The sequence below is a fragment of the Lycorma delicatula genome, chromosome 2 (assembly GCF_047948215.1).
Source record: "Lycorma delicatula isolate Av1 chromosome 2, ASM4794821v1, whole genome shotgun sequence".
NCBI lineage: Eukaryota > Metazoa > Arthropoda > Insecta > Hemiptera > Fulgoridae > Lycorma > Lycorma delicatula.
In genome coordinates this window covers 203,057,123-203,080,017 of record NC_134456.1, presented here as the reverse complement: position 1 = coordinate 203,080,017, position 22,895 = coordinate 203,057,123, and the positions used below count along the sequence as shown (strand labels likewise).

The window sequence follows — 22,895 nt, the reverse complement described above, 5'->3', positions numbered from 1 at the left end:
GCATAATCAATCTATGGTGAAAAAAACCTATTGCTCATTTTGGACTCACTGCAAGCATCAACATAAAATAATGTCAAAATGAATATATTAAATTTATTTTTTTTATTGTATTATTTTAGTCTCTTCATACAGGCTGACTACTACACTATAATTTTTTGTATAAAATATTTTACTAATATTCTTCACTTTATATTAGTAATCACAATTTTATTATTAATAATTTGATGGCCATAAATAAAAACAATCTACTGTGAAGCTTAATAAGTACACTTTTCTTTTTTTATAAACAACACATTTAAACATAAACATAACACTTAAAACATTTAAAATTAACTTAGGTTTTAATAAGAAAAAATATACAAAATATTTACCTAACATAACCCAGGGAAAACATTTAAAAAAAAAAATATTTGTGTTTACAAAACTAGTAATTAATCAAATTTTTCAATCATTTTTTTTTTAAATGAAGCTCATTGAACATTATGTTATTGAAACTACTTAAGATTAAATAAATTCACTCCATGCATATTTTTTTGATTATTGTATTTATGAATTATTTGTCACTGTAAGACTCAAATTTTAAACATTGTAATTTATTAAATAAATTACTAACCTAAATAAATTTTTTACTGCTTAATCTAATTACCCTTTTTCATATCACTCTCTATAGTTAATATAACATGAAATACAGTAAAACAATAATGTAATAATTAAAAGTAAAACATAAAATAATAATTAAAAATTATAAATCTCATTTGATTGTTTTAAAAACGAAATGAAATATTTTTTATTGCATAAAAAAATTACAAATTATAATCTTCAAAATAGTTTTCTATAAAACTTTAATGGTACTTTTCTTGCCTGGATTACATAACAAGAAATTTACATAAAACTAAACATAATTATGTAGTAATTAAGCATGCACGAAAACAAATGTGTACTTTTAAAATGTATGTGGGTAACATAATTCCATAACTCTTTAAAACAAAAAAAAGAATATTAATGTCAGACATATTAGTAAATATAAATAAAAGAATAATACTACATAAAGATGCTACTAAATGAAAAATTCCTAACAGAAAAACCAGTCCAAAATGGAATTAGAATTGATTTAGATGCAAGATCTTAAATTTTCCCAGTCAATGAGAAAAAAAAACAACCTTAATTAACAAACACTTTCCAACTTATAAATGGAAAACTAAAAAAATGTGATGGGATAGTGGTCAGTATAAAAATAAATAAACATATACATTGTAAAACATACATATTTTGCCTCATAATCCAGCAATCTATATTTTACATAATACAACATCTATTTATTACCTAATACAGTTTATGAAAAAGCAATAAAAAATACAATCTTTTTTAACCTCTAGAAGTTATGAAACAAGTTGAGACAGTTTACAAACCACTATATGTATATATAAACTAGATATATTTACATACATATACAGTATATATAAAAGCTGGCAAGATATTATGTAACTTGCCCTATTAATAATGAAAATTAAAAGAGTTAAGAGCCAAAAAACAAAATTTTTTTGATGTGGGTAATAAATCTTAAGAAAAATTTGTCTAAAAATTTGCCGATCTACGGAAAATTGGTAGAGCATGTCAACCTTTCATCTGGAGATCCTGGGTTTGAAACCCCATCAGGCATGGCATTTTTCATACGCTACAAAAATTCCATTTCCATATCTCAAGGACAAGCTTCAAGCTTATGTGACAATAACAAGCTTAAAAAAATCATTTATAGGTTAAGCTTAACAAATTTGATTTTGTAAATCTACAAAAATAAATATATCTTTCTGTGACACAACTAAGCTGTATTTCAAAAGAAATTAATATTGAATAATACCTTTTATGCATCACAGGAAGAAAAATTACCAATGTCCTTAATGAAGAAAAACGCCTTTATTTAATAAAAATAAATATAAATTAAAAAAAAGAAACATGAGCTTTATCATTAATAAGCATTCTGAATGTGTAGTCCATAAAAGTAGAGAATATTTATAAAAAACAAAAATGCAATTATATATATATTATATTATAGGTACACAAGCAGTTTTAATTTTTGGTAAAACCTTATGAATAGAGAAAAGGTTGTCAGTTCCATGATATTCTATTATGGGCAGAGTTTACTATAATAGTTACCTAATAATTTTAACTGATGCTTACCCAGTAACAAAGTAGGAGTAAAAAATTAATTTAATAAAAAACTGTAAATAAACAACTTTGTTAAGGATACATACTCACTTTTAAAAAATTAAAAAACAATTTTGTTTACTATAAAATAACTTCATTTTCAAAACAACATAAAATATATAAAATTGATATTAAAACAAATCATTAAATAAAATAAAATATATTACTATTCCTACATTTTAATAATCATATAATTCTAATGCTAATTAATATTAACAACAGCTATAGATTATTTATTTAATTCTGGATATTACTTTTATAAATACAACCCAAGATTACAAATAAACTAAATTATTTAATAAAATATAGTTCACTGCAAGACATTGCTTAATGTTTACACAAATATAATTCAACTACAACAATATTTCTAAGTCTTAAATATAATATAAATATCTTACTGTTAAAAATATTCAACACAATAATACATTCTACCTAAGTATTTAGTTTCAGTCTGCACAAGGTACAAATAGGCAATTATCTTATAAAAAAATATTAACTATTTTTCTATCACATATATTATGGGTCAGTTACCAAATTAAAAGGGAAATATTTAATGTAAGCATAATTGAAAATGAAAATTTATGAAAGAACAGTTCAATAAAATTAAAATAAAAAAAAATACTATACTATGCAATGTTTCTATCTGGTCAAGTAATTTTATAATTAAATAGCTTAAAATATAAACACAACAACAACAATTTTATAAGAAAAAATATGAAATTAAAAACAAAGAATAATATCCATTTAATATATTTTTATGATTCAAGAATTTTAATGGTGAAGATTAATGGTTTAAATAATAAATGAAAACAAATTACCCTACAACAGGAAAATTACAATATACAAATATTAGATGAATTTATAATAATGTATATTAACACAAATTAAATAAAACAGTTTCATCAAAAATCATAACCAACTATAAGGAAAAGTATGGCAATAAAGATAATAACAGACAGGATCCACACAAGACATGCAATGAAATGATACAATGTTGTCCTCAGTTTTCAATTCCATCCATATCATTTTGGCAAAAAAGATAAAATGAATTACATGATGGACAAAATTAAACTTCAGTTTCATTCTGCATCAAGTACAATTAGGCAATTACCTTATAAAAAATATAATTATTCTTCTTTTTGTGAACTAAGCTCACAAAAAGCTTTAAAGTGAGAAAAAAGGGTCCTGGAAGGGCAGACCATTTCATTCAACTAACTTTTCTTCTACAGAAAAGCACAACCAAGAATAAGAAAAAGTACAGTAATAGGGAATATGGCATAAACAGCCATTCTTGGATGGCAAGTGGAATGAAGTAATGTGATATCATCTGCTTCGTGTTCAATACCATCCCTGGTTGGAACTTCAACAACTACGGTATCATCAGATAAGAAAGGAATTTGAAAAGTACACTCTGTCTTATTAATACAACCTTTGGTATAGTTACCGAACTGAAAGGTCGGTTTATGGATATTAAATATTGCATGTATATCATTAAGAACATAATCATTGTCGCTATAAAATATATAATAATAATAACCATCTGATACAACTTCATGTGTTGTATGCATTCGCTGTCCAGTTTCAAGGTATGAAACATTATTGCATAAATTAGAAGGTGGAAAGCTTTTTGATAAAAGAATATTTCCATCATAACATTTTAGTAAACTATTTTCAAAACTGGAGACTGATGAATCGTTATCTCTTTCAGTGTAATTTCTTGCATTTCCTCCATGTACCATACCACCATCAAGTTTGTGTTTTGGTATGGCATTAGCTACTCTTCGTTTTCGTATTAATAGTTCATCATTCTCATGATCACCATTAATATATTCTGTTTTATTCCAGTTTGATTCATCAGGATTAAGTGATTCCTGCAATTTTCGTTTTCTCTCTACAATGTTCTCATATTTATCCGTAACTAAACCATCATGCTCTTTTAAATGTTTTTGTCTCTTTTTCTCATGTCGATAATGCCTTGCTTCTTTATCATCAGACTGATATTTACCATTCTCTAAAACAGACGTCAAAGTATTCTTTTCAATATCACTAACCTTAATGTTCTCAGTAACTTCGCCTTCAAAATCAACATCTGTATTATCTGATAATGTTGAAGGTAGAATTTCTTGGGCAGTTTCAAAAGTTACTAATACTTTACCTTCACCTTGTGCCATATGCGCTTCAGAACCAAGTTTATCTGGCTGTGTAAGACCGCAACTACGTAAAGTTTTTTCACCTTTCACAACTAGTATACGAGAGCCATCAAATCTAAAACAGTATGAAACAAAATAAATAAATCATTTGACTGTACAGCCACAAATTCAAATTGAGCAATCTTTTATAGAAGAGTATGCTGGTCAAGTGTAAATTTGAATTCTTATTACTCTCCCAATCATGTTTTTTCAGTTCAACAAAATAGTTGGACTAACAGATTTTCTCAAAAAGTGCATACAGTAAATACTAAAAAAAATTGATCACTGAGATAGTAAATGATTTTGCATCTTAATAAGTTTTTTACTTAAAAATCTAAAAAAATTAGTCTATCTACAAAGTTGTAAAAAAAAACATGCAGGCCAAAATTCTGCTAACTTCTGTAAAAAAAAAAAAAAAAAATCTTTAAAAGATTTACATACAATAGCAGCTAGTTGCTCACTACCCAGTCATTTAATTATGGTAAAATATTCTAATCTGAAAATCACTTTAAATGATACTGTAATTAACACACTGATAAGAACTCCAGTTTGTCCCAAACTTCAATGTAGATCATGAGGACTACTGGGGCAAGAATTAATTGAAAATGCATTACTTAAAATTATAAACTTTTAAAACAACAAACTGAACCAAATTTATAAATATAATTTTTATAAACTGCTCTCATAATGAAATCAGTTTTGTGTGATGATTTTACTTATTTTTTTGCTGCTCTGAAGGCACATTGTGATTAGATATTTTAAATTGATGAGCTATTTTCAAGTGCTTTTTTTGGCCAAAAAAAACAAGCTGAAGAGCTTGTTTCATATGTAGTTCAGTACCAAGTTTATGTAGGTGTATAAAGATCTGCATATGTTAACATTGTGAATTTTCTTTCTTTACCTTTCAACTTTGTTATTAATTTTGCATAGGAATGTGTTAGTAGTTGTTGTTAAGTGTTTATATGGGGTAGTTATTTTACAGGTTTGAGTAAGTTGTAAATGGACTTCAGGTAAGATGAGTGCAATTATTCTTGGATCAACCCACTGGGTTGGTCTTCCCAAATCAGCTGATTTGGAAGTCGAGAGTTACAGCGTTCAAGTCCTAGTAAAGCCAGTTATTTTTACACGGATTTGAATACTAGATCGTGGATACCGGTGTTCTTTGGTGGTTGGGTTTTCAATTAACCACACATCTCAGGAATGGTCGAACTGAGAATGTATAAGACTACACTTCATTTACACTCATACATATCATCCTCATTCATCCTCTGAAGAATTATCTAAACGGTAGTTACCAGAGGCTAAACAGGAAAAAAGAAAGAAAGAAAAAAGAAAGAATTATTCTTGGATAATTTTTCTACAAGCGATAGTTTATGTGAGGCTAGGCATTTGATGTGACGTGAAGGAACATTAACGTACAGTAACAAAACATCATAAATTAAATTTTACATCTGAATATGAATACAATAAAAATTTTTTTAACGATTTTCTTAACTTTATTATTTTAAAAAGATTAGAAAAAAATTATAAAACAAACTTTCAAAATGTACAGAAAATCTACAATGACAGACACAATAAATCATTATATAAAGAACTCAATACTCGGTCATATATAAAAACTCTCACTAGAGTGTTCCACAATGGTTAAACAGGATACAGTTTCAAAACAAGAATGTAATGAACACTTGAAAGCTCTCTTTAGTAACATTGTCAACACTTGCCAGCCACCTCGTAGACAGAAATCTACCAACATTGACAACAAACTAGAAATTTTACTCATGAAAAAAAAATGACCATATTTAAACATTATGAAAGATATAAATATATATACTCAACTATAATGTATTAGAAAAATAGACTTAATAAAAATAAAACGTACTTCTGGACTGCATTCTAAATGTATGTTTAGCCAATTCAAAAAACTGTCAGCAATAACATCAGCTAATGTTAGCATGAAATCAGTTCAGACACTGAAAATATAATTTTCTAAAGAATTATAGTTTTAAATAATTTTCCTACCCAACTGTCATAAACAAAATATCATTATGTTAAAATTTATATCACAGCTACAATACATTTTAAATAATTAGTTTCTATTTCAAACAATATGTTTTTAGACCAGATAATCTACAAACAAGGAATAAGGATTCAAATAAATATTTAAGAGACTTTGTTTTAAGTAAAATTTTATTACTAGTTACATCAAAGTATTAACATATTCAAGTTTTGTAAATATATTAATAAGAAGGAAGGTACTTGAAATGATTCTATAAAATATTTTTTACACAATTCAAAAATGGTTACAAAAATCTTTCAAATTACTTAACATAATATTCATGCATTTATTTTACTTAAAAAACTACTTTTTTAAAAAGGAGAATATGTAAAATAGACTATGATTATCTTGGAATATTAGATTTAATTTTAACTTAGATGATATTTTAGGAAGTACTCGTGTCATACTGGAACATCTCTGTACAAACCTAGTCAAGTTTTGCTGTATCTGTTGTTTTATTCTGTACCCTTAGTTTGTTTAAAAACTGACAAATAATAAAACATCAAAACAATTTAATTCACAATATTTATATATATATATATATATATATTTACACACAAGCATAAATTGCTTTAAGTACCCATTTTATTATATGATAACTGTTATATTTGCTTTTAGCAAATTTGTTTTTCCGCCATGAAAGTCATGAGTGTGAAACAGTTGCCATGAAGAGGTTGCCCTTGCCCACTTACAATAGGGGTACAACAGATTAATGACGGGATATTTCATACTGCTAGGTCTAGTCCAATTTACCCTCTAGTACGTATGTGATGGTCGATCATGTCCTCAAACATTATTGTTGATGATGATGTAGTCAAAATAGTTATAATTTTTTTAAACCTTTTATGTCTTTTGTTAAAAATGTAGTACACATTTTTGAAGTTTCACACTTTCACTTGATTACTGTATTTTCAGTTTATGCATACAAATTCTGTTACTTATTATAATTTAAAAATATTTCTTTAATATTTTTCTGCAAAACAGATTTTTCACATCCATCTTCTAAGGATAAGCTCCTTTACCACTCCTTAAAATAGTTTCTTTCTTGCTGTTTGACGATTTTACAAAAAAACTTTTACTTCTATGAATTTTTCTTATCAGTATTTTTGCAAGGTAGTAATTGTTTTAATTAAAAGCAAATGAGTCAAATTTTTTGTCTAGGTGATAGTAATCTTTCCAGCTGCACGCCCAATAAAAAGTAACAAAGAACCTCCTCCTTAGATGGTAGAAATTATTTTCCATAAAGAAGTAATAATAATGGCATCAATTTTACCATTCCATAATCAATCTTGATCTTAAAATATGCATTAAATATCAGATGACTATATTCGATTGTAGACAATATTAATTACCTCATTACTACTTTTATAATAAACTAAACAACAATTTCTATTTATTAATTTTTTCCACAATATACAATATAATAATTAAATTTTAATCATATTAACAAATATTTATATAATCTTTGTACAGAGTTTACACCTATGGATTTGATCATTTTAAATCCCGTAGTTTTTTCTAAATCTGGCTGTTAATTGTCTGATCTGGTTCTATAAAATTACAAGTAGGAAATAAATTTTTTTGAGAAGTGATATAATTTATTAATTATGTAAAATTTGACTCTAATATCTGAAATATTAATTAAAATAAAATGAAAAATATTTTGGTTGCTAAAATTTAATATTAATGATACTTTAATGTGATTTTCAGTGAATCCATCATCAAAAAAAAATAATTTCAAAATTAACAATATATAAGATAAAAGCATTTCTCTCAGATAAATTAAAACTGAATGTTTTTGTTTAATAGAAATATCTTCATCACCATAGATAAGAAAGAGAATTTTAATCAGTGTATAATTTTCCAACTGAATAAGTTGATTTAAAATATTAATTTCTGTGTTAACTTAAATGATCATATTTATATAAAATATTTCCAATTTTTAAATATGATAATTATTTTTATCGATTTTTCATATTTAATCCATATTTATTATTGTTGCCGAATGACTTTGCCAGCACATTGTACCTTTGAACTTTACCTGAAAAGTGCTTTTTGGAATTTTGGACTGATAACCTTGAAAAGGACCATTTGTGCGTTTTGTGAGATAGCTCTGAGAAGAGCTGTTGGATCCGGAAGCTGGTCTCTGGTGAAATCGGCTTGGCCCATCAAGTGGTAGTCAGGGAATTGCAGCTCAACTACTGGAATCAGACCAAGCTTTCCCTCAGTGATAGTTGGGTCCCCATTACAGCATCCACATAATGGTGGCCCCCAGAGCCTCGTAGTGCCGGGGCAGCATCAGTTGTCTTTCACCGGTGCAGCTGAGGCGGTTCTCCCAGAGCAGAGTTTGTCTGGCTCCATCTTCACTGCTCGGCACTGGTGCTAGTGGGCTTCATGCCAGTTCAGCTGCTCCAGTGGGAATGATGTAAATGTCTGCTGAGGCATTTACATCAGTGGTATCCTAACAAGGCCTGGCTTACTAGTGAGATGTAAAAAGATGACTCCTGTTAAAGCCCATCAGAGCTAGGAACAGGGGGAGGTGGTGTGGCGACCGAAAGCGTTACAAGGCAGGTGCTTCCCCTATGGGGTTGGGATGCTCCAGTGGGAATGCTGGGCCAGCCAAGGGACTTCTTCCTTCTTCTTCTTCTGCTGGTGGAGGTTGGTGATGGAATGCTTTCCATCTTCGTTCGACTCTTTTTTGTAGGTGCCTGCAAGTGTGAGGCCTCAGTGTCACTGTGGTGGGAGGGACGCATGTGTAGGCACGTAGGTGGACTGCAAGTTTCCCCAACATCTACTTCCTATCGCGCTCGCTGATAGTAAACACAGCATGTGGCAACATTATATTGTTTAATCACTTAATTCATTCTTCCCAACTCAAAATTAATGTCTCCATTGTTCATTGTTTTATATGACGAAAAGAATGTATGAAGTTATTTTACATACATCACATCTATTTTTATGCTCTTTAAAAAAAAAAATTTTTACATCATGGGATGTGGCACAAAAAAAAATTTGGATCTCCAAGCAGGCCAAGCGATATTACCAGAAGAGATAACAGTTCCTGAACAACGACCATACTGTTACGTGTAGTGAGAACTGTTGCTCCATCCAGTTCAAAATGAAGAGCTTTAGAAGCAATGCAGAGTCATCATAGCTGAGGTTCAATAAAACCTTCAAACATAGTAACAGAACGTTCTTAATTATTGATTACTTTCTTTATAGCTGTTTTTAAAGAAATGCAAGCATACAATCTTAAAAACATCAACTCTGCATCAAGCAATCACATTAGGAGAGTTCGGTGACATTTTACATTGTTAATTAAGAGTTCACTGGTGAACAATATTGGATATCTGCTTGTTTACAAAGCTTAAGAGAAGAAAACTTGGCTTTGACGATCTTAGAAAATTATTCAGAACTTCCGAGTTTTCCAATACCAAACTGCTCATGGTATTGCAGAAAGAAATTTGTACTTTCTCATCTTTGGTGTAAAGTTTTTGCATAACTTGCAGTTTTGTATGAGTGAAATTTAATTTCTTTGAACATTTAGTAATAAATTTTTTCTATTCAGTGCTGGCACATAGAGCATTAAGGATTGCATTCAAAAACTTTTGTCACTCTCTGAAGGTCCTCTAATATCCACACTGTTCATGGAATTCTGTTCATAGAACTTAAACATGCTTCTTCAGATTTCTTTACCCAAGTCAATAAAATATTCCAAAACTGTATATAACCATGATGAACAACACTGAATTGTTCTCTTAAGAAATCCTACACTTCTGTTTGTCTTTGCTTTGTAATAACTATGAACACAAGTAACATGCTGTTCATGCAAGTAAAATCCAACACTCACTGTGACTAACTAAATGAAATAGTATCCACTTTTCTAACAAACTCCTTTCTGCCAACCACAACAAACTATCACACTGGTGCAATTTTCAAATTTGAAGTGCTATCTGGCTTTATGCCAGCTGTAAAATAGAAAACTGCAATAAAAATAAATATATTGAAAAACTGGAAATATTTTACATATTTGTTCATTTAAATTTAAACGGAAATTAATATTACAAATGAACATAATACTTTATGACTACTGCCCCTATAAGGGGAATAATTTCTTTTAAACATTAATGTTCAGTTTTAATTTATCTGACTAAAGAGAAACAGTATTCTCTTTCATAATATTAATTTAAAATTTTTATTTTGAAATTATGCCTCTGATGATGGTGTATTCACCTAAAAGGCATGAAGGTACAATTTACTATCAAACTCTATCAACTATGAGAAACGATCAGAAAATAAGTTCACCACTCTATAAAACAAACGCATATATATATAAGATAATTTTTTTTTTATTGAACAAAAACCTATATATTTTTCGACATAATCACAAAGTTTTTCTAAACACATTTCATACCCTGGATAAGTTTTTCAATTCCACTCTCATAAAAATTTTATCCAATTTCCTTCAACCATTTAAGGACCGGTTCCTTAAGTTCATCATCATTAGCAAAACGCTCCCCTCCCAGGTCTCACTTGAGAGGACCAAACAGGTAGTAGTTGCAGAGTGCTACGTCAGGGCTGTGAGGCAGATGAGACCACACTTACTTACCAATTGAAATTTTGCAGTAACTCCTTTGTCACATGGGGCTGAACGAGGAGTAGCGTTGTGAAGAAAAACGACCCCATCTCTCAATCTTCCAGGTCTTTGATCTTTAATGGCTTTACGCAATTTTTTTAGTCTCACAGTACGGCACTTATTGTTGCTCCTCGCAGCAGAAATTCACTGTAAACAACTCCCTCAAAATCGAAAAAGACTGTCAGCATAACCGTTCGAATATGTGGAGATGTTTTCACTTTTTTTGGCTGCAGCGGATTTTTATGTCTCCATTCATGTGATACTCGTTTAGTCTCAGGAGTGAAATGAAGCACCCAGCTCTGATCCCCTGTGATGATTTGTTTCAAAAACTGTGGACCAGTACTGGAGTAACATTGAAGAAAAGAAAGAGCAGACACAAAAGGTTGATGTTTATGGTTGTCGGTCAACAGATGTGGCACCCATCTTATCAAAATCAAGGTGATCGTGAATAATTGCAAACACATCACCATAACTGATGTTAAGTGTTCACTTTCAATCTCTCTAATTTTAATGAGCCGGTTAATCAAGATTATTTTATTCATGCATTCTGCGTTACCCTCGAGTTCGCAATTGAAGGAAACCTAGCATGCAGTTCGTCACTTACATTTGTTCTTCCGTTTCTGAATGTTTGGCACTATTTTGTGATCATCAGGCATGACATTGCATTCTCACTGTATACCTCAACAATATGGTGATGAATTTCACAACTGTAATTTTTTTTGCCCACAAAAATCGGACTAATGAATACACTTCTATGCTGGCTGAAACCTCTAGAGGACACGCCATACCAACAACGATACTACACACATATGAATGTCATACAGAATTACTGCTGGGGGAGTGTGAAGACAATGCAACCAGAAGACATGCCATCTGCCACCACAAGACAATAATGTATCTCTTTCAGTTCAAGAACACGGCAAGGGTGTAACTTACTTTTTGATCCACCTCTCGTATATATAACAATCTTTTTTGTTTTTCATTTTATTTAATCTAATACAGTGAAAATAAGTGGCAAAATGTACTACAATGATTTATTTATGACTATTTTTTGAATTCTGTCAGAATTTTAGCTATCCATTCAAGAAAAATGTCAACTTACCTAGAACACATCTATTATATACTTAAAAAAATCAGATAAAGTTTACATTTTTAAGTTTCCTTATAGAGAAAACTTAAAATGTATATATCGATCTTTAATATATATATATATATATATATACTGAGGCAATAGATAACGCGTTGCTTTGTGACAGAATGAGATAAATTAATAGTTGCTTTATACTGTATTTATCCCTAACTAGGTATGCCTGTGACATATGTATAACACCTGAGATAAAAGGTTTCTTTCCCAGATACTAAAGATTTTTACTAAACAGCTACTGCTAGTGGTAAAAAGATAAAGGTGCTGTTTTTTTGGTTTTAAGAATGAATATCAAATGTTTTAGTGAGCTTGGAAAGCTGAAGTTCAACAGTATATTCAATTCTGCAATGAAACCATTGGAAAACTGGTGTTTTCCAGTATGCTTGGCATGGTGGAGATCATTATTTCTTGAGAAGGACATTTTCAGAATTGTTGTGGTTCATGCCAGATTCTCTAAAATCATTATGAGTATGGCACCTAAAATATAAAAAAAAGCAATCATTATCAAAGAGCGAGGTGAAATCAAAAGAAAGAAGTCATTTTACTTGAATCATCAAAAGAATTCATGGCATTAAAAAACTGAATTAACATAGAAGAGATAGCTTTACCATTGCAATTACATATTTTTTGGTAATATAAAAAAAAGTGAACTGGCTAATAGAAAAAAATTCCTAAGGATGTATTGCACTCTTGGGTAGAGAAGATAGCAACATCACTAAGTCAATAGACAAAAAAGTTTAAAAGGAGGAGCAGTTGGTAACTCATCAGGAACTAATTATCAATCCTGGAGTTGGGGAACTGAAGACTGATGGGGAAGGTGGATGTACCTAATTTACCTGGTTGTGGTCATCTTCAGCCTCACTCACTTTCTCCCTCTGAATCATTTCTGATTATGTGAACTCGGGAACCACACTATGAATACTTCACTACATTCCCAAGATTTAATAAATTTTTGGCAACCTCTTCAGTCAAATGAATAACACATTATGGAAAATTTTTGTTTTTTCTTGGATCTTGCAAGTGACATGGTTTCCAGTTGACCTTATCCCTTTATATAAGTTAGCAGCCACACTGAAAAGAGAGTACATTAATATTATATATTAAATCAAATTATATTTGATTTAAATATTAAAATATAAAATATGACAATTAAGTTTCTGGACTGAGGCCATTAAAATCAAGTACATTAAATAAAAAATATTTAACATTATCATTCATTGTAACTCTTACCTGCTTTTTTGTAAGTTGTTTACAACACTCATACAATGAATTTAATGGTTGCAAAAACACTTCATTAGAATTTTCTTCAGTTTGCCCATAGTTTCTGGATCAATGAGATATCATTGAATCTTGTCTCTTTTGTAAGTTTTTATTTTAAGAAAAAAAAAAAAAAGTTGATGGGGCTAAATCTGGTAAGTAGATGGGATAACCACAAGATTAGTTTTTAGTAAAAAAAAAGGCAAACACAATAAGTAAATTGTGGGATGGTGCATTGTTATGAAGCCAAAACCATTTTCTATAAACCTAGCTCTTGCAGAATGAATTGAAATGTAGTCAACTGAATCATCACTTCTATAACATCATCACTATAACAATTTTAACAATAACAATATTTTAACTATAACAATTTTTTTTGTAATATGTCAACTATTGACATATTATGCAACTTGTATTATTATTTAAACCTGTTGGAACTAGCAAAACTTATAAAAAAGACATATTCTCTCAAACTATTAACACTAGTTCCCAAAAGATACCATTAGTGCCGAGTAATAATTAAGTCTCTAATAGTGTCAGCCTGGGAACAAAATTTTCATGTTGTGCATTATATATATATATATATATATATATATATATATAACTTGTATATATTTCATCTGATAATAAATATATATATATATATATACTCCATATTTTAGAAGCAGTCCCTCTTTGGAATGATTGTCTCCTGCTTCTACTATTGAGGAAACATCTTTGATACTTTCTTTCTAGTACAAGAAAATGAAAAAAAAAAAAATCAGCCACTGTATGGCACTGACCCAATTTGATCCTAACTGAGACTTAGTGGGTTAGTGACTCGTGGGCTAACCTGAGAACTCCATTTCATAGCCAGAAGGATTTCGCTATTCAAATAGGTATTATATGCAATTGACATTGAAAAAAGTTCAATCAACTATTGAAAAAAAGACTTCTGGGTATTCCAAAAGATCTAGAATGCTTGGTTTTACATTTACTGGACTCCTTTAAAAATTTTTCTGACAAAGATGTGATATTTTCACAACTAAAACTTGTGCAGACTGTACTAGTGCAGTGTATTATGATTTCAGTGCTACAAATTAAATATTAAATTGAGATAATAAACTAGATTTACAATAAAATTAAGACCATGAATCCCGTATTCTCTGTAAGTTATAATTTAGTGATACCATGCTTTTAAAAGCATAAAAAATTGCAAAGAATAAACACGATTTCAGGTTTAGGAGGTAAAAGAAAAACAATATGAGGAATAATGCTTCTACATTTAGAACAATTAGGTTATGATAATGAATTTTAATCAGTCAAGGCCTTCATTTCCAAAGATCTAAAAACAGGTTCTAATTTGGGCAATTAATAAACACAAAACTTAACATGCTAAATTTTTATTTATACGTATTTTATAAAAATCGAATGATTTTTTCCATGATTTTATCCACAAATTTGACTATGCATAAAATTTAATTGGACAGCAACAATTGAGTTGACTACTGAAAAATATCAGGACTAGATTTTTTAGGTTTGTAACAGGACCAGGGTAATGGATTCCTTCCAATTAAGAAGTATGAGAAAATAATAATAAAGGGAATCCCATTAGGAACTAAAAGGGATCCTTTTCTCAGGCTAACAGGTCTGTTTAACAATTTGTTGTCTGACAAGAAAGATTACTGGACCAGAATTAGAATTTATGGGAAAATGTAAGGGCGTGGACTATGATAATTATTATGCTTTAACAATTAAGGAATGAGGCAGGTACTGGATCTGCAGGCCAGGTGATAAAAATACTGCCAGGAACAGTAGAAGCTAAGCAAGTAGTGTTTGGCATAGTCATGACAACAATGAATAGTTCTGTGAGGCTGTGTTTGACACGATTGTGTGATGGCATCATCAGTAAGCATTTGCTAACGAGTGAAGAATAAGTCATAAGCATTCTATTGTGGGTCAGTGGGTGAATGTAGAAAGTTGTTCGGTAAGTTATTGGCAAACAGTAGTGAAAGTGACAGTATTATATTCATTCATAAAGTGTAGGGTAGTTCCATTGTAAAAAGTAAAAGCAATAAATAATATTTGCAGAGAATTGAATTGTATGAACTTCAGACTTTCTTATCTTACCTTGTTATTAATGCAATATTAAGTATTAAAACTAGCGATCATTATAACGTTTTTAGTGAATAAGATGGTGTTTTGGTTTTTATAATTTAACTGTCTGTAAACAAATCTTGTCCTTTTTTGAATTACTATTTTGTATGTCATACATTCACTAATACTATTACTATTATATTATCATTATTATTACTATTATTTATTTTATTTTCTATGTTTTCAGAGTAATAAATTATATTAACAAGAAATACAATTTAATTATATTTTATATTAATTAAATCTAATTTAGTTTGTCAGTCTCTCAATATCCTGGTCGAGCCACGAACCCATGACAATATAATGTTAAATTCTATCGTGTAAACCTCACATTTTTCATCAAATAAAGGGTAAGAATTTTTTATATTGAAAAAGTATGAAAGAAAATAAATAACTTAGTTTGACCTGAAAGACGTTAACTAACATTTACTGCCAAAGTAATGTTCAAAACTAAAATTTAAATTGCATTATAAAAGATTAGTTTCATCATTACATTGATATAACAATTAATATTTTTGTACTCACATTGTTACATAAATATAGATTATGTAAAATATATTATCATTATAATTTTGAAACAAATAAATATTTGGAAAACTGGTAATTACTAGTAATCTCCTAGTAATTGTCATGTTCTAGTTTTCCCAACAGTACTGGATTTTTAACTTTTATTTGGCTTGGATTTTTAGCTTTACTAGTCTCTTACATAATGTTTGTAAAAAATTAGAATGTACTGGGGTCTTTGATAATATATAATGTTATTATGATTTGTTGGAAGATTGATGTAAGGATGTATGAATGCAATTGACTACATTCAGTATTTTTTATATAAATAACTTAAAATTATTAAAATATATGACAATTCTTGAAACAATCAGAGAATAGGTAGATACCTGGTTGGTGAGCCAATCTACCAGCTTGATGAGAAAGGATATAACTGAGTTTATCATTAAGTAAACTGTCAGTTCTATCCTTTTGATGGCTTGAACCCTTCTGTGCATTGTAAGGTAAAAATAAATCAGGTAACAGGGTACAGTAAAAATAAAAATGGATGTACTAAACATTTTTATAAAAACCAATTATTCCTAATTTGGATTATTATGCAAGTAGCATACCTACAAAAATCTGGAATGACTGGTTTTAATAAAAATGTTAATTTCAGTGTCTTGCTGATTTATTTTCGTTTTAGAATATAGAAAAGGATCTACGACATCAAAAGGAATTCAAATATACAAACGTTCTTTCTTTCATTCCAGGCAAGTAAAAACTTTAATGTCTGTAAAATACTAACACTAACCTTCTTTTCTATGTTGCAAAAAAAAAAAGTACAAATGTTAATGTCTGTAAACCTACATAAAATCTTTCCAATATTTAAAGAATTATAGACAGAGTACTTTTAATACTAATATTTATTATGTACAAAATTCATACTCTTATTAAAATTCTTTTTTTACTTAAGTGACTGAGGTTTATTTAAAGATCTAGGTTCAATATATACACATCAACTACTATTTACAAACATTATTTCATTATTATAAAAAAATATAATTGAATTATTATAATAAAATTAAGCAAAATTTTTTTTTTCTTTTTGGAATTTTTTCTTTGCAAAAGATTAACCCGCCAGGTTGGTCTAGTAGTGAACACGTCTTCCCAAATCAGCTGATTTGGAAGTCGAGAATTCCAGCATTCAAGTCCTAGTACAGTCAGTTATTTTTATATGGATTTGAATACTAGATCATGGATAGCGGTGCTCTTTGGTGGTTGGGTTTCAATTAATCACACATCTCAGAAATGGTCGAACCAGACTGTGCAAGACTACACTTCATTTACATTCATACATATCATCCTCACTCATTCTCTAAAGTAATACCTGAACAGTAATTCCCGGAGGCTAAACAGGAAAAAAGGAAGAAAGGTTGCAGAAGATTAAAATAATAAAATCTGGGTTGTAAATTTAAAAACAATAATTATATGATGTAATCTGACAGCAATCATGAACTAAATTTTTAAACATTATAATTTAATACATTTACATTTTTAAAAATGTAGTACAAAAAATTCATTATAGGCAACTTGGATGATCAACGGTAGGATCTTTGTTCATTATAGTAACTTTTAATAACTACATTAAAGCAAATGCTTAATGTATCTTACTCTGATAATATGTAAAGTTAACCATTTTAGACGAAGTGTTTAACAGCAATATTATATTTGTGTTTAGAAATATAATTTTCTGGTTAATATATACCATATATTAATTAATTCATAAAAAGAAAATAGTATTAGGCAGGGTAAAGAATATGAATAGTTAGTAAATTTATTATTCTAGTAAGAACACGCACAATGGACAAAGAATCAGCTAAAAAATTAATTTAGAGCAATGACTGGGGTAATGTTTGTTTGCGTAGTTCCATCTTAGCTACATGTTGATGATTGAAATACAATTTGTAAGGTGATACTATCCTACGGAGAATAAGAATACGATGGCACACAAATTTTAAAGGATTTGAAGTTTTTCAATATTATACCGTTAAAAAAATATTTGGTTTACCTATGAATACACCAAACTATTCTTATCTTATCTGGAAACCAGTGTTATAGGGCAGTCCTAGAAACTTACAAATAAATTACATGTAAAAAATTTTAGAATTACCACTATGCAGATTACCAAAATGCTAGTGGTTGGCAACAGTGAACAATGATGGTTGTTACAGGGAATAGCAAGAAGTAGTAGATAAATATTCCTGTTTCTGTTGTCTAATAGGGAAGAAAGGAAGGATTAATTAAACTCAATATCGACATGAATTAATGAAAATTAAGATGTGTGATTGGAAAGAAGTGTGTGCACTAAATCTAACAAACTATATGTGCAGTTGACCCTTGACCTTGGGGAATGGTTTTATATTACTGACAAACATGACAGAGCATCTCTTCGGTGTTCAGGTTGAATAAACGGCTACTGAAAGGAAAGAAGCCTCTCACCTGGTGCTGGGACGATGAGGTTTTTTGACTTATTCAGAGTCGGACCGGGCGGAGGTCTTCACGGACACATTGTAGGCACAGTTCACTCCAAACCCAGTCGGCCTGAACAACGAACATGCAACCGAGGTGGAATCTTTCCTCGCGGAATATTTCGCTTAGGTACAGGATGCCCCCAGCGAACTAGATTGCGTCACTGAAGCAGAAGTGACTGCGGCTATCAAGGCCACAAGCCCTGACAGCCTCCAGGGGTGGACGAGATCAAGGCCCGAGCATACAGAGACGTTTCCCTCGCTCTCACAGCGACCATGGCCACCCTTTTCACGTCCATTTCGTACGAAGGGTATTTTCAAGAATGCTGGAAATCGGCGAACGTGGTATTCTGCCCAAACCGGGGGGAAAGTCTATTTCCCCCCAGAATTACCGGCCGATCTACTTTCTACCTGCACTGTCAAAGTTGTTCGAAGGAATTTTCCTCGAGCGACTTCGGTGATGTTTGGGGCCGGAGGTTCGACCTGAGCAGTTCGGGTTCACAGAGGGTTACTCGACGACCCTCCAACTAGTTCGACTGGTGGATAGCCTTGTCAGAGGCTTGAACAGGAAAGCGGTAACCGCAGCCGTTTTCTTGGATCTGACCAAACGATATGCCATTGTCGGAAGGCAACACCGCTTTAAACGCCGATGATTCGGCATATTACTAAACATCCCGAAATATAGATTACGCGGTTCAGAGACTCCAACGGCAGCTAGATTTAGTGAGGCCGTGGCTTGTTATGTGAAGAATCAGGGTCAACGGGGAAAAGTCCGTGCCCGTGCTATTCACATTCAAGCCACGCGCTCCGGCCAGACAGCTGGAAATCTCAGGAGAAAAATACCCTTTCAGGCAAAAGTTAAGTATCTGGGAGTAGTCCTGGCTTACCTTAGGGAAACATGTAAAATATGTGACCCAGAGGGCAAAGGCTGCCAGGGCATCCTTATACCAAGTGCTTAATCGAGCCGGCCCCATTCCGCTGGCGACTAAGATACTCATATAGACTTTACATCTTGCCAATTCTGAAATACGCCTACCCGTCATGGTGTAGGCGGGGGGGGGGGGGCTTTGTTTTGTTGCACGTTCCAGAAAAAAGCTGGAGGCCGTCCAAAACGTGGAGCTGCGGAAGTTTTTCGGAGCGGTGCGGTTTGTCAGAAACGCCACACTTCGCTACGACGCGGACATAAAAACCGTGTCGAAAGTAGACGTAGCACAGGCGCGCGGACTGTTTGGGAGAACGGCCGTCTCCGAGCATAGCCATCTCAGCGACATCTGGGGAGAGGACTCTACATCCCAACCCCGTAGGGGAAAGACACCCACGTTGTGACGTTACCGGTCGCCACACCACCCCCTCCGTTCCGAGCCCTGAGGGGCTTTACCGGAGGTCGTCTTTTGACCCTCTAACTGATTACATCTCGCAGTCATCAGCTAGGCCTCGGTCGGGATGACACCGATGTAAAGGCCTCAGTAGACATTTGCATCAGTAAAATACAAATCAAATTTTGTCTTCACGTAAGCCTTAAATGGACATCTTCACAGCCAACCCAACATGATTCCCTCAAACTAACTAACCGAAATCGAACGAGTTGAAAATTAAATCAGTGCTACACTCATATCAACTATAATTATGTTTTACGCAACATATAAATTCAGCCCTACACCCAAATAAGTCACTTAACAAGGAGAACGTAACCTCATTCTGGTCCGCGCAGGAGCCGGGGACAAACCCCGCACTCCAGCCCGGCGAGAGGACCCTACAGCACAAGGTGTGAGGAAAAGGCCTCACGCGTGTTAGATGACCACCGTGAAAAGGCGGGACGAGGGTTTGTGTATGATAAATCAGACCAGAAGTCTCTACATCAACCCACCGGGTTGGTCTAGTGGTGAACGCGTCTTCCCAAATCAGCTGATTTGGAAGTGGAGAGTTCCAGCGTTCAAGTCCTAGTAAAACCAGCTATTTTTACGCGGATTTGAATACTAGATCGTGGATACCGGTGTTCTTTGGTGGTTGGGTTTAAATTAACCACACATCTCCGGTATGGTCGAACTGAGAATGTACAAGACGACACTTCATTCACACTCATACATATCATTTTCTGAAGTATTATCTAAACTGTAGTTACCGGAGGCTGAACAGGAAAAGAAAGGTTAAGTTTGGTTAGATTATATTTATAATGTATACTCATAAATTTATAGACATACGGTTTCTTTTTGACCACAATTAAATCAATTTTATTTACTCCATTTCAATATAATACAATACTACTGAATTAGAACATATAATATAACACCCTTACAAGTGATTAACAATTAATTAAACATATCCTACATTAGTATAGATATAGATAAAATCTAATGTCCTAATGAGTGCTTAATAATAATTGAACATAGGTTTTGTTGTATTATGCTCCAAAGGTGTCCTTAACAGGAAATAGATAAGACGCTGCTGCCTGGCCGGACCCTTTTCATTGTCTACCGTCAAGTTAATGGAATTCTTCAGTTAATTAAAAAAAATAAAATATCTTTTAAACCTTTTATACTAAATACATTGACTTGGTATTATGTTGATACCAAATTTAATAGTCACTGTTACTAACGGAAATATATCTTACCTGACCAGTTTTAACTACTAATACACCACTTAATTATTCAAAAGGATAAATGAGATACATAGTTAACTTTAAAATTTTATTGAAAACATCTGAATCTAAGCCCATACTATCCTAATTAATATTTTTCAACATTATTAGGTTTTTTGTACGCGCACAAGCGGGAACGTTAAGAGCGATTTTGCTGTGCTTCATAAAAATTTAATATTTAGGTAAATTGAAACATGAGAGGTTTGTCATATTGTCCTTAACGGAGTCTGTTATATCTTTCTTGCAATATAGAACATCATGCCTCCTTTTTATGTCTGTTTCAGCCTTGTTTCAGGTGAACCAACACAATGACGGTGGCCATGCGATCACCCCAAATCCTTCCCGAACACAAGTGTGTCTGGAAGCTTCCTCCAAACACCAGGGCCCCATGGAAAATAGGTGTTAGACTGAAAGGCTCGAGCCTTTCACTCGGACTTCAGAGGACGGACTATTGCCGGAAGTAAAAAGCTCATACACGCTTAGTCTCCCCATATCAACCCCAGTCAATTATTTTTTATTGGTCTAAAGAACCGAAACGCAAATACCAAATCCATCCGTAAATAAAATAAAACAAAATTTATAACCGACACTAAACAAATAACCCGCCAGATAAAATAGAAAGACACAGCAACAAGGGACATTTGTCCAGGTTCTGCAATTAGTAGGGAGAAAACAAACTCCCGCTATTCTTGCATTCCGTTCCGCTCATTTTTGCTTTTTTGGGACGTGGTGAGTTTAAAGTGTGCCACTTCTTGCTCTGGCGTTTTGTTTCTGGGTAGTACTGAAATATCCAAGATTCATCACCAGTAATAAATTTTTTTGGAAAATCAGGATCAGTTTCAATTCGCTCTAGAAGATAAGAATTTAATTTAATATTATTAAATGTTCATTGTTTATTACCGGGATATATATAATGAGAATATCATCAACATACTATATCCATATTTAAACTTTATATGTTTGAGTGATGCCTTGTACTAATTTACTCTAAAAATTCTGTAAATATTTATATTTCTGACATAATCGCTGATAGTAGAAATGCCACAGTGTATATTAGTTATTAAATTCAAAAGAGCTTTGTTGACTTATATTTTTTCTAATAGTGATGAAACCTTTACTAAATTTTGGATCTTCTTGGTTACTTTTAAATTTATTTTTTATTAAGGATCCGTCAATGCTTTGTTATTGCTAAATTTGGGTGTATGAATTAAATAAATTTTGTATTATATTTGACAATATTATAATACAAAAATAATAAAATGTACAATATCAATTCAATATTGTATTACAATTAAATAAATCAAAATCATTGCAATGCTCTGGGATATATGAAATTTTTTGCGATTCTTATACATAACAAATATCTCATGCCAGACTAACAAATATATGGAACTAATAACATGTAAACACTGCCAGGGCAAAAAGTAATAAATTGGGAAATTTTCAGTGAAATTGGTCAAGTAGTTTTTGAGTTATTAGGGCACACGCAAAATGAAAATTGTCTTTTATTTATATAGATGATTAATAGAACAATCAACTACACACATAATAAAGTAAAGGTAAATAATGAAATATGAACATTGTAAAATGTACAGTAATTGAGAATGGATATGATACTAT

At 31.4% G+C, this 22,895-nt stretch overlaps 1 protein-coding gene across 2 annotated transcripts in view; it reads right to left on the bottom strand.

Moving 5' to 3' along the window:
- Positions 1-270: 270 nt before the first annotated feature.
- Positions 271-22,895, bottom strand: part of LOC142319584 (uncharacterized) — a 62,343-nt gene continuing 39,718 nt past the window's right edge. For both annotated transcript variants that reach the window (XM_075357039.1, XM_075357040.1), the window contains exon 4: positions 271-4,470. In XM_075357039.1, the coding sequence (XP_075213154.1) occupies positions 3,429-4,470 (1,042 nt within the window). In that variant the 3' untranslated portion in view covers positions 271-3,428. The remainder of the gene's footprint in view (positions 4,471-22,895) is intronic.